The 16,366-nt window shown below is 50.7% G+C and overlaps 3 protein-coding genes across 21 annotated transcripts in view; 1 reads left to right on the top strand and 2 right to left on the bottom strand.

The window, feature by feature from the left end:
- Tspear (thrombospondin type laminin G domain and EAR repeats) overlaps window positions 1-16,366 on the top strand; it is a 176,804-nt gene that overhangs the window by 56,672 nt on the left and 103,766 nt on the right. The gene's annotated exons all lie outside the window — the stretch shown is intronic.
- LOC131926429 (keratin-associated protein 10-9-like) lies at window positions 5,865-6,890 on the bottom strand. 13 transcript variants are annotated; one of them, XM_059281855.1, is made up of 4 exons: window positions 6,710-6,890; window positions 6,402-6,604; window positions 6,225-6,305; window positions 5,865-6,074 (listed from the first exon to the last, which is right to left on the bottom strand). In XM_059281855.1, exons 1-4 carry the CDS (start codon window positions 6,888-6,890, stop codon window positions 5,865-5,867), a joined length of 675 nt encoding a protein of 224 aa, XP_059137838.1. The 13 variants fall into 13 exon arrangements, with proteins under 13 accessions (XP_059137838.1, XP_059137839.1, XP_059137837.1 ...); XM_059281856.1 differs by having other exon boundaries at window positions 5,865-6,059; window positions 6,117-6,242; window positions 6,414-6,623; window positions 6,777-6,890; XM_059281854.1 differs by having other exon boundaries at window positions 5,865-6,059; window positions 6,117-6,249; window positions 6,343-6,604; window positions 6,785-6,890.
- LOC131926435 (keratin-associated protein 10-2-like) lies at window positions 14,599-15,300 on the bottom strand. 7 transcript variants are annotated; one of them, XM_059281868.1, is made up of 2 exons: window positions 14,752-15,300; window positions 14,599-14,688 (listed from the first exon to the last, which is right to left on the bottom strand). In XM_059281868.1, the coding sequence occupies exons 1-2, from the start codon at window positions 15,298-15,300 to the stop codon at window positions 14,599-14,601; spliced, it is 639 nt and encodes a 212-aa protein (XP_059137851.1). The 7 variants fall into 7 exon arrangements, with proteins under 7 accessions (XP_059137851.1, XP_059137856.1, XP_059137854.1 ...); XM_059281873.1 differs by having other exon boundaries at window positions 14,599-15,043; window positions 15,140-15,300; XM_059281871.1 differs by having other exon boundaries at window positions 14,599-15,063; window positions 15,157-15,300.

Below are 16,366 nucleotides of genomic sequence, written 5' to 3'. Positions count from 1 at the left end.
GTGGGGAGGGGGATGGGGGTGGGGGTGTCCGTGTCTCTTCCACGTGTCCACAGCTGAACTTCTGGGGCACGGGGTGACTTGAAGTCTTTAAGGAGTGTCCATAACGGCTTACACATGGAATATGCTGACACTTTACCCAGAGTCTCTTACTTTATATCATGCTCTCTCCCTCAGTTCTTCCCTCTGTCTGTCTGTCTGTCTGCCCACTTCTCCCTGCTGATTTTAGCACCAGGGACCCAGCAGTCTTACTAGAACAGTTCTGAAGCCCCATGGCTTCACCCCAGCTCCAGGAGGTTAAACGTGTTGTGGGAAAGGTCTTCCCATGGCAGACCCCTTTAAAAGCACCCGAGCCCACGTCTGAAGAGTCAGACTAAAATCTTCATTGTGTCAGTCCCACGCTGTCCTAGTCCACCTAAAACTAAAAACTCCCGAACCCACGCGCTCACTCCTGCTCCCATTGATGGCTTTGTTTCATTAGATTTTCCTTTAAAACTCCCTTGGTCCATTGAAAAGGCCAGCTCCATATCTCACTGTTACTTTTTTACTACTTCGGGGTTGGGGGTCAGGGCCTCTATAGCCCAGGCTGGCCTCTGATGTGGGGTCCCCTGTCACTGGCTCCACTAGAATCCCTTCCTCCTTCAATATTTATTTCCACAGCGTGTGCGTGGCCCCTCTGGCCGGTGTTTTCATTCTGCCGCTTCTCGGAGGCAGTTGGTTGTAAACGAATTTCTGTGTTCTTCCACCTGTGGTACTTGCTGTTCCCGGCAGTGTAAGCTTCTAAGTAGTCAACTTTACCCACCCCCACCCCCAGGGGCTGTGCTTATGTAGCATCTCATTGTGAAGGTTGGCCTTGTCCCAGCCTCCCCAGGCCTGGGGTTTCAGGTGAGGACTGTCACACCAGCCATTTTTAACTCTCTATGAAATGAAAATCATGTGGACACTGCCAGGTTAGACAGAGGTCCTGACTCACACATCTGCCCTCTCCCATGTAGATCAATCTCTGAGGCCACCGTGGCAGATCTGGGCATCCTATAGCTTTGCAGAGAGGGCCAGCCTTCCTTCTGTGGGGTGACTTGGCATTCCCTCAGGGTGTCAGGAGCAGCAAGGGTATACCCGAAACTTCCTTTTCTTTTTTTAGACAGTAGCTCCTGTAGCCCAGGCTGGCCTCACCATGTAGCCAAGGTTCAGTCCAACTCCTTTCCACATCCCAGAGGTGTGTCACCATCTTGGGCTTGTGACTGGTTTGCCCTTCTGATGAGCTCATCTCTTTCTAGAACCTTGTACCACATCTGTGGCCACCCCTCCTCCCTGCCCCCCGCCCCTCTCCCAGCACCATGATGCTTTCCTCAGCTCTGGTCTCACGCATCCCTTCAGCTTCAGGAAGCTTCTCATCTTACAGTCTGAGTGCTCCTGCCCATGATTCCGGCTCCTGCCTTCCCCACTCTGGTTTCCAGCTCTCCTGATCCTCATCTTAGCAGCAACGCCCGCACCCCCACCCCACTTCAGCTGCATCACATACTCCATCCACCATGCGCCCTGTTGGCAAGCACCCTCACCTGCAGGCTGCTGCTTTAGTTTCCAGGACTCTGGGTGTCTTCCTCCCTCCCTCATACCTTCCTTCTCCCTTTCTCCCTCCCCATCCTCATTCTTTAGGATAGCATCCTGCTCTTAGTCCACAACCTCCTGTGTCTACCTGTTTCACTTTCCAGAAGTTTGAAAACTCCAGAATGAAAAATGGCAGAAATAAACCACAAAGGCTTTTACAATTATTTTTATTATGGCACATTGTTGTAACTGTTCCTATTGGTACATAGTTCATCTTCTGAGTCTAGCTTCCTTGGAGGTGCCGAGGCATTGGAAAACCCCCAGACTGGTGCTTAGCCCTATCCAGTGCTTCAGACACCTGCGAGTGTCTTGAGGTGCCCTCCTGGCTCTTGTATGTCCCTGGGCTGTGTGTTGTCATCTGCTCCAACTTTGGCCAAGTCTCTTGCTGACAGCCAGGTTTGTGGCAAGGGTCCCAGTCACTTGGTCATATTTCTGAAGTGACCCCATTACAGGGGACTGAGTAGGAGGTGGCTGGTTTGTCCCTTGCTGGGCTGGAGGCGACATCTATCTTGGTTGCTCTTCTTCAAGAATAGGCACAGTCAGCCAAAGATCCCAGGTACCCACAGCCATCCTTTGTGCCTTGAACCTGGCTTTGCTGTCCTGTTTCCATCAGGCTCAACTTCAGAGTTAGCCTTCAGCTTTAAGGGTCTGTGGCCATGGGCTCTATGCTCTCAGACAGTGCCCTAGTTAAGGTGAAGGGACGGGGCTATCAGCCACAGGGACCTAATGATGGCCTGCGGCTCCTATGGGTGGTTTTCCTGAGAAGTGCTTAGGGTGCCGTGGATCATGGCTTGAAGGGCATGGCCAAGGGTGTCAGAACATCCTCACAGCACTTGGTTGTCTTCAGTGTATGTACCTTAGCTCACCCTAGGCTCCTTATCCCTGAGTGGTCTTTCTGTCAACCCCTGGCCCACCTGTGACACCCACTGTCATGATTTGCATACAGAATGTCCCCCCAAGTTCATGTGTTGAGTGCCTGGTCTCCAGGTGGTGGTGCTGTTGGGGAACTGAACAAAACATTAGGTCATTGTTCTTACTGGAGGAAGTAGGCCACTGGATGCAGGCCTTTCCAGGTTCTTCCTGCCCCTCCTCATTCTGCTTCCTGCTGGCCATGAGGGGAGCAGCCTTGGCCCTGTGCTTGGGGTTATGTGACATTCTGTCTTATCACAGACTCAGAATGAACAGGGCAAAAGCTGGGCCCTTCGAAACCATGAGTCAAGAGGGCTTGGCCCCCTCGGCTCTCTGTGCCGGGTATTTGTCTGACTGGTCTGTGCACCTGCTGTCCGTCTCCGAAGTCCCTGTTATGCATACTCCACACGTGGCCTCATGCCGTCTCATCAAGCATGGTGCTTCCAAGGTGACTCCACCTGGCTGGCTCCTCCACAGCCGTGTGATGTTTCCTGTACGGACAGTCCCCACACATTTATCCACTCTGCTGCTGATGGACACTTGAATAATTCCCTGTTGTCTGCTGCCAGAACCTCAGTGCACACTGCTCTAGATGGACGGATGTTCTCATTTCTCCCAGGATGATGCCTGGACTGGGCTGGGCTGGCAGAGTTCCAGGGTCACCCTGTGATTAACAACTTTGGAAGCTAATATGGCCAACAAGGAAGGAGGCTCCTAGGAGATAGGGGACACACTTCCTGGCTGGCACACCAAGGGTCACTAAGCAGATGAGGCCCTGTGTTTTGGGTGTCAGCATGCAGAGGTGAGGGTGGCAGACAGAGGTCACAATGAGTCCTCTCCTATCCGTCTTCTGAGCCAACCCCATGGCCACTGGGCACCAAACAGGGACAGACATATGTTGGGGGAAGTTGAGCCTTACCTGTTGGCTACTCAACACCCACAGCAGGATGTGACCATCATGGCCCTCTGGAACCTCTTATCTATGGCCACATAGATTTGCCCCTCAGGAAGGTGGACAACACTGTGTCATTTGGTCTCTGGTGCTGGGATGCCCCTGGTGGTTGTCTCAGGTGGTCTTCTGAGTGAGGGGAGGGAGGTGGCTCCCTGAACACACGAGGCCTGTGTGTGAGGACCTGGGTCTGGTGGCACCCTGTGTGTGAGGACCTGGGTCTGGTGGCACCGTTGGTGGCACCCAGTGTGTTATTCGTTCTTCTTGTTGCTGTAACAAAACACATCACAGGAAGCAACTTCAGAGAATAAAAGTTTTGCGTGGCTCACGGTTCCTGGGGACACAGTCCGTCATAGTGGGGATGGTGCAGTGGCAGGAGAGTGAGGCAGCTGGTCAGCTGTGTCTACAGCCAGGAAGGAAAGAGAGAGAGAGAGAGAGAGAGAGAGAGAGAGAGAGAGAGAGAGAGAGAGAGGACTGCTGGTGCTCAGCTTGCTTTCTTCTTTTAATCCAGCCCAGGACCACGGTGCCACTCACATTTAGGGTGGGTAGTCCCAGCTCAGTCAACCCAATCTAAAAACTCCCTCACAGACATGCTATCTTAGTCACTGTTCTGTGCTGTGAAGAGACACCATGACCAAGGCAACTTACAAAAGAAAGCATTTTACTGGGGGCTTGCTTACAGTTTCAAAGGCTGAGTCCATGACATCATGACTGGGAGCAAAACAGCAGGCAGGCAGGCAGGCAGGCACGCACTAGAATAAGAGCTGAGAGCTTGCATCTTACTCCACCAAGACTGGGCCTGACTTGGACTTTCCAAACCTCAAAGCCCACCCACAGTGACACACCTCCTCCAACATGGCCACACCTCCCCCACATGGCCACACCTCCTCCAACATGGACACACCTCCTCCAATATGACCACACCTCTCCAACATGGCCATACCTCCTTCAACATGGCCACACCTCCTCCAATATGGCCACACCTCCTCCAACATGGACACACCTCCTAATCCTTCCCAAACAGTTCCACCACTTAGGGAACTGAGCATTCAAATACATGAGCCTATGGAGGCCAATGGCTAGTCCTCTGTGGTCAAGGCTAGAAGGCAGGAAAAACTAGAGTAGTAGAGAAGCAGGCTGTGGGGGACAGTATCCCTGATGAGGACTGGGGATCAGCAGCTAGACTTCTGGCCTGAAGAGGGGACATCACATATGCTGACAGATCGTTTCCAAGGTGACTCTAGATCTCGTCAAGTTGGTGGTATTAATCATCACACTCTACCCAGCATCCACTCATGAGGTCCCTGCGCTTGGGCAGGGTGGGATGTTGGGTCTGGCATGCCAAGCAGCAAGGAAGGACATCAGCTCCACACTGTGTGGGGCAGCTCCTTGGAAGGGCAGCAGGGCAGCAGGGCTGCAGGAAATGTGTTAGAATCCAGGAGGGCTGGGTTGATTGGCAGGAGGCACCCAGAAGACTGCAGGAGGCTGACATTCTTGGGGCTTCAGAATCCTGGCTGGAGCTGGAGCCCTGGTTGAGATGTAGATCCTGGGGAGGGTAGAGCTACAGAGAAAGCTGGAGGCAGAATGAGCAACTGCCATAAAAGGCTGGTCCTCCCAGAGGAGGCTGGGGATGTGTCTTCCAATAGGAGGGTCATGCTAAGTGGATCCCAGCACTCAAGAGCAGCTGTGGGGCTGGGAAGAACAGGTATGGCTCAGGGTTCTATGACTACCAAGTAGTCATTTTTCCCCACATTCCTAACCTCAGATACCAAGGAGCTACTCTGAGAAGAGCCATCGTGTACCCTTGAGCTAGGACCCACTTGCTGCATGAAGTCTGGTCCTTCATGTCCATCCACCCCATGCCACACACAAGACACAAGTCGGTAGGAGACAGCGGCAAGTTTAAAGATTTATTTTTTTAAGTGTGTGTGTGTGTGTGTGTGTGTGTGTGTGTGTGTGTGTGTGTATGTGTGTACAGATGAGTGCAGGTCTCCAGAGAGACCAGAGGAGGGCAGCAAATGCCCTGGAAAAGGAATGACAACCTACAGGCAGTTGTCAGTCACCCACTGTGCACAGGGAACAGGACTCGGGTCCTTTGCAAGAGCGTAAGTGTTCTTAACCACTGAACTATCTTCGCAGGCCCCAAAGGCGGGCTTATCAGGATATATGCAGTGAGAGAGCCCAGGTAAGGCTAAAACTGCTGGAGTTGGGACTAATCTCATGACTTAGGGCCTAAGGAGGCAGTGGGGCTCCATTCAGGCAGCCTCAGGGAAGGACTCAGGAGCCAACCATCTTCTGGATGGCCATGGCTAATCTTCTGTGATCAAGGCTAGAGGCTGGGAATGGTTAGAGTAGTGCAGAGCAGCCTGTGCCGGACAGTACCCCAGATGGGCACTCGGGGTCAGCAGCTGGACTTCTGGCCAGAAGAGAGGCTACAGCTGACTTGTCTAGAGCAGGCTGGGTGGCAGAGCATGGACACGCTGGAGCAGGACTTGCAGCAGCTGGGCTGGCAGGAGGAGGCACAGCAGGAGGAGGTGGGCACACAGCAGGCAGGTCTGCACACAGGGCGGCAGAGCAGGGACACACTGGAGCAGGGCTTGCAGCAGACAGGCTTGCAGCAGACAGGCTTGCAGCAGACAGGCTTGCAGCAGACAGGAGCACAGCAGGAGGATTGACAGCATGAGGGCTGGCAGCTAGACTGCTGGCAGCATGAGGAGGATCCAGAGCAGATGGGTGTGCAGCAGACAGGCTTGCAGCAGACAGGCACACAGCAGGATGGCTGGCAGCATGAGGAGGATCCAGAGCAGATAGGCGTGCAGCAGACAGGTTCACAACACAAAGGCTCACAGCATGTGGGTTCACAGCAGGACGGCTGGCAGGGGGAGCAGGTGCAGCAAGAGGGCTCACAGCTAGACTGCTGGCAGCATGAGGAGGAAGCTCCACAGCAGACTGGCACACAGCAGACAGGCTTGCAACAAACGGGCACACAGCAGGAAGGCTGGCAGGGGGAGCAGGTGCAGCAATCGGGCTGGCAGCTAGACTGTTGGCAGCATGAGGGTGTGCAGCAGCTGTTGCAGGAAGATTGGCAGCAGGGACTGGACACACAGCTCACTGGGGTACAGACAAGAGTAATGCAGGGGGCTGGGGCACAGCAGCTGGTCTGGCAGCAGCTGGGCTGGCAGCAACTGGGCACACAGCAGCTGGGCTGGCAGCAACTGGGCACACAGCAGCTGGGTTGGCAGCAACTGGGCACACAGCAGCTGGGTTGGCAGCAACTGGGCACACAGCAGCTGGGCTGGCAGCAGCTGGGGGCACAGTAGCTGGGGGCACAGCAGGTAGGCTCACAGCAGCTCTCTGGGCAGTCATCCACCTGCCAGGAGGAGTTAGTACAAGCGTCGGAGCAGACAGACATGGTGGAGGCGGCCATGGCGGGGTTGGCTGGGAGCTGGGAGCTGGGAGTGTGTTGAGTGACTGTGTGAGTGTTGAGTGAGTGTGTGTGAGGTGCTCTGGGCTCTGGGCTTTTATCCCCCAGGCGTGTTTTGCTGCAGGAGGCTCTGGGCCCTTCCTCTTCCTTGTTGTTCAGTCTGGAGGGAGCTCTGCGGAGCTCAGTCATAAACTCTTGTTGGGCTGGTTGCCCTAAGAATAGGCATATTTAGAGGGAAGTATGGCCTTCCTGGGCTGACCCTGTGCCCTCTACCTTGTGGCCACCTGCCAGGCTACCTGGTGATGGCATTGAGCACCAAGGCTATTGTATCCTCCAGCTTTGTCCTCAGAGGGTGGTCCAGCCTGCCTGTGGCTGGGAGAGAGAGGTGATGAGCCCATCTCAGACTCTCTCCTGAGTCTGAGACCAGCACTGTGGCCAGAGCATCCCGCCTGTAGCCTCTGCTCCCCAGTGTCCTCCATATTGTCAGATGCCTGGGCACAGTGGGCACTCACTGGGTGTCCCAGGTTCTTGTGCCCCAGAAAGCAGTGGACAGAGGTGTGTGCATAGTAACATGAGAACAGAACTCAGCAATTCAAAGGCCTGGCTGTGCAGAGTGGGGCTTCTATGCCACACAGTGTGGACTTCCTTGCTCATATACATGGTGTGGCTTCTCACACAAGCTCTGTCCCATGGACTTCTACACACCACTGCACGTGTGCCAGGTCTCAGCGTCAGAGCCCAGAGATGTGTTATAGTATTGTGATAGCCACAGCTCACTGAGACCCCTGGTCTCAGCTGAGGACTCCCAGCCTTTCCTTTGACCTAGTTTGGAAAGGCTTTGCACGGAGCCTTTCAGACCTCACTCTCCACCATTCCCCAGCCTCACCCTCAGCCTCTCGCTGGAGGTCAGAGGTCAGATACTGTCCCTTAGACAGGCAGCTGAAGAGGACCAGAGCGGAAGATAGGGCTAGAAACACATTTTTGAAAATCCAAGTCATCAGGCTTCAAAACCTTCAAAGCCTCAGGAGCCATGGAGGTATCCTGGCTGGTGTCTTGTTTGAGCCATTGAACATCCCGTTTCCATATTTATCCAGTCACGGCTGAATCAGGAGTCCATTCTTTCTTCATGGCTGAATTATATTCTCTTATGTGGCTACACCACACTTCACTTCTCTCTTGTCAATGGATGGGCTCTCGGTCTGTCTTTACCTTTGTGATACCGTGAGCTGATTGGCTATGAATATTCTTGCACTCATGTTTGAACATTTCACCAACTCCTTGGCAGAGACCTCCGGGCAGAACAGCTCAGTCATGTGATTCTGTTTAGCCACATGGTTGTCATTATATAGGCCTCAAGATACATGAAGAACTCAACAGAGGACAGCTGGCAATGTCAGCAAGCCATTGTTACTGTAGTATTTTTAAAAGAAGAAATAAAAGGACAAGCAGGTGAGGGATGCAGCACAGCACACAGGGCTGGGAGAGTGAGGTGCACAGTCACACAGAACACACAAGGAGGCAATGGCTTCTCCCCATCCTGCAGGTCAGCTCACAGCTCAGGCCAAATGAGTGTCAATGAATTTGAAATAGTTGAGATCATAGGAGGCATCATCCCTGACCATGACGGAAAGAAATAGACATCAGAACAGAAAGAGAGCTGGAGAGTTCACCGATCTGTAGAAAGAGAAGACATACATAAATAGTGAAGGAGTCAGGGGAGAAGCTGGAAGGTACGAGAGGTGGATGAAAATGAAAATACAGCAAACCCAAGCTGGGATGCGGCCAAAACAGTCAAGAGGGAAACTCAGTCATCTAAACTCACACCTCAAGGAACCAGGAAAAGGAAGTGCAAATGGAACCCAGAGCTAGCAGTGCACAGGAAACACAGATTAGAGCTGAGACTGGGAAAAACAGCCTTGGGAACCACGGCAACGGAGACCCACACTGGCCAAGGTTTAACCCCACTAAAGGAAAGCGAGTTTTAAAACACTAAAATCACACATGGAAACAGGGTCATGGCTGCAAGATTATGTAAACGTGATGGACTGGAAGAGAACCCTGGACTGTGGCTGGTGACAAATGAAGGAACTCAAGTGTCAGGGGCAGACTCCACGGAGTCTAGAGACCAGATGTTGTAGACAGATGTTACAGACAGACCTCCTTTCTTCCTGTAGCTTTGAATGCCACTTTGCGTCCTTTCTGTCATGAATGAAAAAACAACTATTGTAAGCAGGTTTTTGAACCATAGGCTCTCTTAACAAGGTAGACATCTTAATTTACCCTTCTTTTTTTTTCTTTTGTGTAACTGAGGGTTGAGCCTAGGCTCCTGCATGTACCCTGAAAGCATTCCATGTCGGAGCATTCAGGGGGTCTCAGCCCTTTAAGATATTTCCTCTTAACTTGCAATCCTCCTGCTTCAGCTTCCAAAGTAGTTTGGGACTCAGGTACCAGCTCTCCTCTGTATGTGAAGGACAGTTTGCTGAGTGTCGACTTCTGAGTAGGCAGTTTCCTTCCTATCCTCTAAGCACACCACCCCATTGCCTCCTGACCTCGGGTTCGGGGGACAAGTGAGCTTCTAACTACCTTAGTTGTCTTGTGGTAACTGCATCCATGTGTCTCCTTGGTGACATCTGGATTCTTTCTTTCTAGAGTTCATTGGACTTCTTAGACATGAGGTTCCAGGAATCCCATTATATTCAGGAAGGTTTTCAGCTATTTCTGGAAATATTTCAACTATTTTCTATTGGAATAGAATATACCTCAGCTTTACCATCTGAATTGTAAAGGGGACATTTAGATGGAACTGCACACACTCACAGTGTGCAGCCCTCATGACCATCCAGCCCCACAGTCCCTTCATTGTGTAAAAAAACAAAAACAAAAATCCTGTCCCTGTCTAATGCTAACCTGCTCCTCTGCAGCCTGGGGAACCTCCATCCTGCTATGAATCTCTCTAATTTTTCTTCATGTATTTTTCCACTCCTTCATCGCTCTCCTCTCTGTCCTGCTAGGGGTCCTATTAAGCTGAGTCGTTGTGCCCTCCGTGTCCTGCAGGCCACTGAGGCTGGGCACATCTCGTTGCCTTCATCCTGGTTCCTGCTTTTCAGAATGGAGTAGTCAGCTCACCTGTCTTTCCTGCTTCTAACCTTTCCTCTTGCCTGCTCAGCCCTGTGATTGAACATGACAGTATGCAAGGGTCTCTGTGACCTTTGCGGGCAACAGAGTGACATGCCACGGGAGGCAAGAAGGCAGTTGGGCACAACATGACTAGTAGCTTTGGAAGTCTGACCCCAAGTTGTTTATTTTAGGGGCATTTAAACACAGCATAACCTGGTGAAAACTATTCTTGTGATGATTAACTCAATCCCACGTTCACAGCAAATCATACCTAAATCTCTTTGAGGAACAAAGTTAACTAAATACAGATCAGGCGTGACGACTTTGAAACTCTTTGTGAGGTACATGTGACACCCTCCATAAAGATAGGTTCTATAGATTGACCGAGAAAGTAAATTTACAAGAAAGGTCTAGAGAAGGGCCTGGTGCCCGAAAGTCTCTGGCCACACAGATTGTCACCAGACTAGAGAGCATGCCTGCTCCAGCCCTCTGGGTGGAAAACAGGTTTTGCATTTCTTCCCTTGAAGGAACAATCCTGTGTACTTAGCATTCCAGGTTCCCCCAGTGCATGTCTGTAAATGTAAGGACCTCTGTGCCCCTGATGCCAGTAAATTCTTATACTTAGTTTCTTTTAATTCTCATTCTCTCCCCTCCCCTCCCCTGCCTCACCTGCTCTTGCAGATAAGGCTTGCCTTTGGCTTGTCTGGTCTCACAGGCTCTTTGCCTTGTGCCCCGGAATTGACTTCACTTTCACCCTGGTTAGCATTCTTTCCCTCTACCATTTTGGAATGTGCTTTGTTCTTGCTTTTGTGAGACCTTGGGGTACATCATTAGATTGTTTATTTTTAGGCTTTCTATCTTCTGATGCGGGCATTCCTGATAGAAACTTCACTCAGTACTACTTTTGTTGTGCCCTAGGGGTTTCTGTCTGTTATGTTATGCTTCTACAACCTCTGGTTTCCTCAGGAACCGAATGCTTACTTTAAAAAAAATGTGTCTCTCTGTGTGTAAAAATGCTTGCATCATGGTGTACATGTAGAGGTTAGGGGATAATTCTTAAGAGTCAGTTCTCTCCTGCCACTCTGTGGGATCTGGGGCTCAAACTCAGTCTGCTGGAGCCTCACAGAAGCACCTTTACCCACTGAACCATCCTACCAACTGAAGCATACTGTTTTGATATAGCTACGTTCATTGATGCTCTATTTAAAATAGGAAGTAAATGGACTCATTCTAGGTGTCCATCAACTAAAGACAATCAAATGTAGTACATATGCATAATGGAATTTTACTCAGTCACAAAGAAAAATGGGAAATGATGAAAATCTGAAGGAAAATGGATGGAACTGGAAAATATCATATTAAGTGAGGCCACACAGGTTCAGAAAGACAAATACTGCATGTTCTCTCTTATATATGAATTCTAGCTTTTTGTTTTTATGTATATGCACTTCTGTGGGGCTGAATGTGTATAGATAGTACTTGGGAAATTAGGAAGGGAATCTAGGGCTGGTGGTAAGGCTTTCAGAGGAAGCGAACAGACATGAACATGGAAGTGTACAATACTGGGGGTGGAATAGTTTAAGTGGGCAAGGGAAGGGGAGCGGGGAGGGAGGGAGGAAGCTCAACCAAAGCTAAGTATGTATGAAGGTGCTGTAAGGAAACTTGCTACCGTGTAGCAAAATAAAAATAAAATCTGCAGCTCAGTCTCCATGCACTTTAGAATGTCTAAGTTTGGCTTGCTGTTGTTTCCAGATGCACACCACTATGACCAGGAAATACACAGGGTGTGATTTCAGTGGTTTTGTAATTTGTTAGGGCTTGTTTTGTAGCCTCTGATATGGTCTATTCTAGAGAACGCACAAGGTGCCATAGAAAAGATTGTGTATGTTGCAGCTATTGGAATGCCCAGTCGATGCCTGTCAGCACACATATCCTTAGGTCTGCCGTGCCATCAGCTCGGGCATTTGTTGACTTTTGCATGCTCCACCCACTGCTGGGGGGGGTGACTGTTGCATGACACAGCATCATTTTATCAGGTTCTGTGCCACTTTGGGTTGAACGCTGCTTGCTTTGTTAAGTTGAACAACCACCATTGGGTAAATATAGGTTAATAATAGAGTCTTCTTGAAGAATGGACCTCTTGGTCATTGTGTCATTACATGTTTGTCTCTCTTTTCTGCTTGTATTAATTCTATTTTGTCAGAGATAAGCACAGCCACTCCTGCCAGTTTTCAAGTTCCATTTGCCTAAAAAGATGCTTTCATCCCTCTCCTTCAGGCTCTCTGCCTGTGTATCTTTCTGGAGCTGTGAATTTCTTGCAGGCAGTGTGCCGTTGGATCTTGTTTTTCAATCCATTCGGCTGCTCTGCCTTTTGGTTAACAAATTAGGACTGTTGACATTCAGAGTTATTGATGAAGGTGTGGGCTTGTACCATTGCTTTTCTTCTAGCTGTTTTGTGGTCTTTGTTTCTTTTCTTCCTCTCTTATTAGTCTTTGTGATTTGATGGTTTGTCGAATTGATAGTATTTGATCCTTTTCTATTTCTCTCTGGTATTATTCTGAGGGAATTTATACTTTCTGCCATTTCTGCGTGTAAGATTCTCTTTGTAAGGTTGGTATCTTAGCAATGAAATCCTTTCATTTTTGTTCATCGGGGAAGGTCTTTGTTTCTTCTTTGATTCTGAAGGCTTGCTGGGCTTGTAATCTTGGTTGACAGTTATTTCCTTGTAAGACTTTAACACACTGTTCCACACTCTCTGGCCTGCAGAATTTTGCTCAGTAGTGTGCAGCTGATCTGGGGGAGAGGGAGTTGCTGTCAAATGGGACTAGGTGCTTCTCTCTTGCAGATTTTAAGCACTTTCTGTCCTGCTGTTTGACAGCCAGACTATAATATTCAGTGGTGAGGGTTTTTCTATCAGTCTGTTTAAGGTTCTTTGAAGTTTCTTCCCTTCCCTGGGTGTCCACATCTTTCCTAAGGAATTTTCCAGTAAGATATGCTCTGAAATTTTCTCTCTTCCCATTCAGGTATGCCAGTGATGGTGATACTGATGATTGATGGTGTCCTAAAGATCTCCTATGCTCTCTCCATTCCCTCCCCACTTTATTTCTGTCTGAATGTGATATTTCAAAAGACCTGTCTTCAAGCCCTGACATAGTTTGTTCTATTTGATTGAATCTGCTGCTGAGGCTTTCAGCTGAATTCTTTATCTGGATTATGTCTCTCCTCCTTTTCAAGATTTCTGGTTGATTTCTTTTATTAAAACAAAACAAAACAACAATAAAACCCTTTTCTGAATTTCTCATTCACAGTCCACATAGTTTTCCAAATTTCATTTAACAATTTACCTATATAACCTTGGGTCTCAGCTCATTGAGTGTTTTAACAACTGTCTTTTAAATCCTTTATTGGGCATTTCACTCACTTCGACATCATTGGTGCCTGTAAATCATTGCTGTAAAAGTCACATTGCCTGTGTTCTTCATATCCCTTGTTTTGGGTTGAAATTTGTACATCTGATGAAATGGATGTCCCTGCCACTGTCAGGGATGGCCTTAGTGGCTTACTCGAAGGCATTTCTGTCTGGGGACATCAATTTGCCCTGAAGTGGGGGTTGTTCTCTAGGTACCACAGTGTGACCTCTCTGGAGCACCTTTGGGATTAGTGAGTTTGGGAGCAATGTGTCTGTAGTGGAATCAGACAGACCATTGTCTCTGTGGGCTACACAAGAGTAGGATGCTCTAGCAGCTCAGGCTGATGTGGCACAGACAGTGGTGGGGGGGTTGCTGTATAATTCCTATGTCAGCAACAGCATCCTCTGTATGGTGATGGGGTTTCTTTGGATACCATAAACCTGATATGATGTTTATAAGCATCTCTGGTCATGGCCTGAAGTACTTGGTCTCTGGTTAGATACTGGTCAACTCTGCCTTGCTGGTGACAGGCACTGTGCTGGCACCTAGATGAGGTGGTGGGATCCATAGAGCAGCTTCCCTCAGTCCTGGAATTCTTGGAAAGCCACAGTGCTGAGTTTCTCCTAGGCTCTCAGGATGAGGACACACGCTCCATTGCCCTCCACAGCATGCCTCTCCCTCGATGTGAAGCCCTTTCAGTGGGTTTATCAGAGTCACTCCCTGGGCCCCAGAGATGGGAAAGTACAGGTCCAGAACTAGAGCAGGAGGAACTCCACCCTAGTACAGAGTATGGAACAAGGGGACAGGAGCTGTGGGTCTAGGAAATTACTCTAAACTTCACAACAGGGAGGGTGGAAGGGGGGCAGGCCCCAGAGCGAGGCCCCAGGATGACAGTCACAATAGAGACGGAGTGGGTCAGAGGAGACTTTATTGAAGTGCAGAGGTCTAGAGTGGTACAGCTGAACACAGAAGCAGGGTCATCCAGATAGGCAGGGAGGGAAAAGGAGCAGCCAGCACTCCTGGGGCCGGGTGGAGGAGGAACACACTGGTCCTTCTAAGTGGTTGAGCTACACTCTGGTTTCTCTTCAGATGGCACATATCTCCCTTCTGAGCTGTGCCTGCATGAGTGGAAACTACAGGCTGCTGGGGAGGTAGTCCCTACTGCTCTCAGTGGGTCCTGGCTCTCAGCAGCTGGACTTCTGGCCCGAGGAGAGGCCACAGCAGGCCTGGCGGGAGCAGGCAGGGCGGCAGAGCAGGGACACACTGGAGCAGGGCTTGCAGCAGACAGGCTTGCAGCAGACAGGCTTGCAGCAGACAGGCTTGCAGCAGACAGGCACACAGCAGGAGGATTGACAGCATGAGGGCTGGCAGCTAGACTGCTGGCAGCATGAGGAGGATCCAGAGCAGATGGGTGTGCAGCAGACAGGCTTGCAGCAGACAGGCTTGCAGCAGACAGGCACACAGCAGGATGGCTGACAGGGGGAGCAGGTACAGCAAGCTGGCTGGCAGCTAGACTGCTGGCAGCATGAGGGTGTGCAGCAGCTGTTGCAGGCAGATTGGCAGCAGGGGCTGGACACACAGCTCACTGGGGTGCAGATGAGGGTCAGGCAGGGGGATGGGACACAGCAGCTGGGCACACAGCAGCTGGGCTGGCAGCAGCTGGGCTGGCAGCAGCTGGGCTGGCAGCAGCTGGGCACACAGCAGATGGGCTGGCAGCAGCTGGACTGGCAGCAGCTGGGCACACAGCAGCTGGGCTGGCAGCAGCTGGACTGGCAGCAGCTGGGGGCACAGCAGGTAGGCTCACAGCAGCTCTCTGGGCAGTCGTCCACCTGCCAGGAGGAGTTGGTGCAGGCGTCAGAGCAGACAGACATGGTGGAGGCGGCCATGGCGGGGTTGGCTGGAGGAGGGTGAGTTTGTGAGTGAGTGAGTGTTGAGTGTGAGTGTGTGTGAGGTGCTGGCCTGTGGGCCTTTTATCCTCCAACCTCTGTTTTCCCAGAGGGAGATGCACCTTTCTTCCTGTTGTGTGCATTATGGGAAGTTCCTCTTCCTGACTAAGCACAGCTTTGGACCTGGGTGGTCTGGGGAGCAGGGCTTGCTGGGAGCTCAAGGACGAGGTGGAGAGCTCAACTCCGAGAGTGGCAAGGTTGGCGCAGGCTCGCTGGCATCTTCTGTCCAGATGGAGAGACTGTGGGAATCTGAGACCTGGTTTCTGGGAGAGAGAAACAGGTAGCAAAGCTGGTAGCTCAAAGATCCACCTCTGCCAGTGTGCAAGATGTCAGCCACTGGTGGCAGCCTGGTGGCCATACCCTTCAGGGCCAGCTAGAGGCACCATCCTGTACCAATGGCTACTGGGAAGCTGAGAAAGGAAGAGCCAGTGGAGAATCATTGTAAGATCTCATCAGAAGTTAGAGAGGCTGAGGCAGGCAGGTCTCAACGTTGAGGCCAGTCTGGACTAGCTATTGAGACCCTGTCTCAAAGCCTTAAAAAAACAAACAACAAAACAAAACAAACAAATAAAAACCCCTCCACTACCTACCACCACCACCAAAACAACGGGAAACTCATCAGAGACCAGTGTGTCTGTAAGCAACAGCTTCCTCTGGTGTTTATTTCCTGATGTCAAGTGACCCAGGTCAGAGGGCTCTGAGTGTCTATGCAGTGCACACAGCTAGGCCTGTTGTCACAGGGCCACATTGGCTGGCACACGGCCCACCTCTCTTGTCTGATATCTGACAGTTTTCTATGATGATTGGGTAATTTGCACCACTGGGGACATGGCCTGGAACATGGCTCTGTGTGTGTGAGTGTCTGGCAGCACGTTCCAGAGGAGGCTCTGTCCTTAATGGCCTTGCCTGAGATGGTTACCTGTCTCACGAAGGGTGTTCATGATAAAGACTTTTGCAGCCTGGACTTGGAGGACTCTGCTGGTTGAAGTGTGGTTGGGGACAGGAC

Source organism: Peromyscus eremicus, chromosome 16_21, assembly GCF_949786415.1.
Source record: "Peromyscus eremicus chromosome 16_21, PerEre_H2_v1, whole genome shotgun sequence".
NCBI classification, from domain to species: Eukaryota; Metazoa; Chordata; class Mammalia; order Rodentia; family Cricetidae; genus Peromyscus; species Peromyscus eremicus.
The sequence above is the reverse complement of the archived record's forward strand: the minus strand, read 5'-3'. Positions and strand labels throughout refer to the sequence as shown.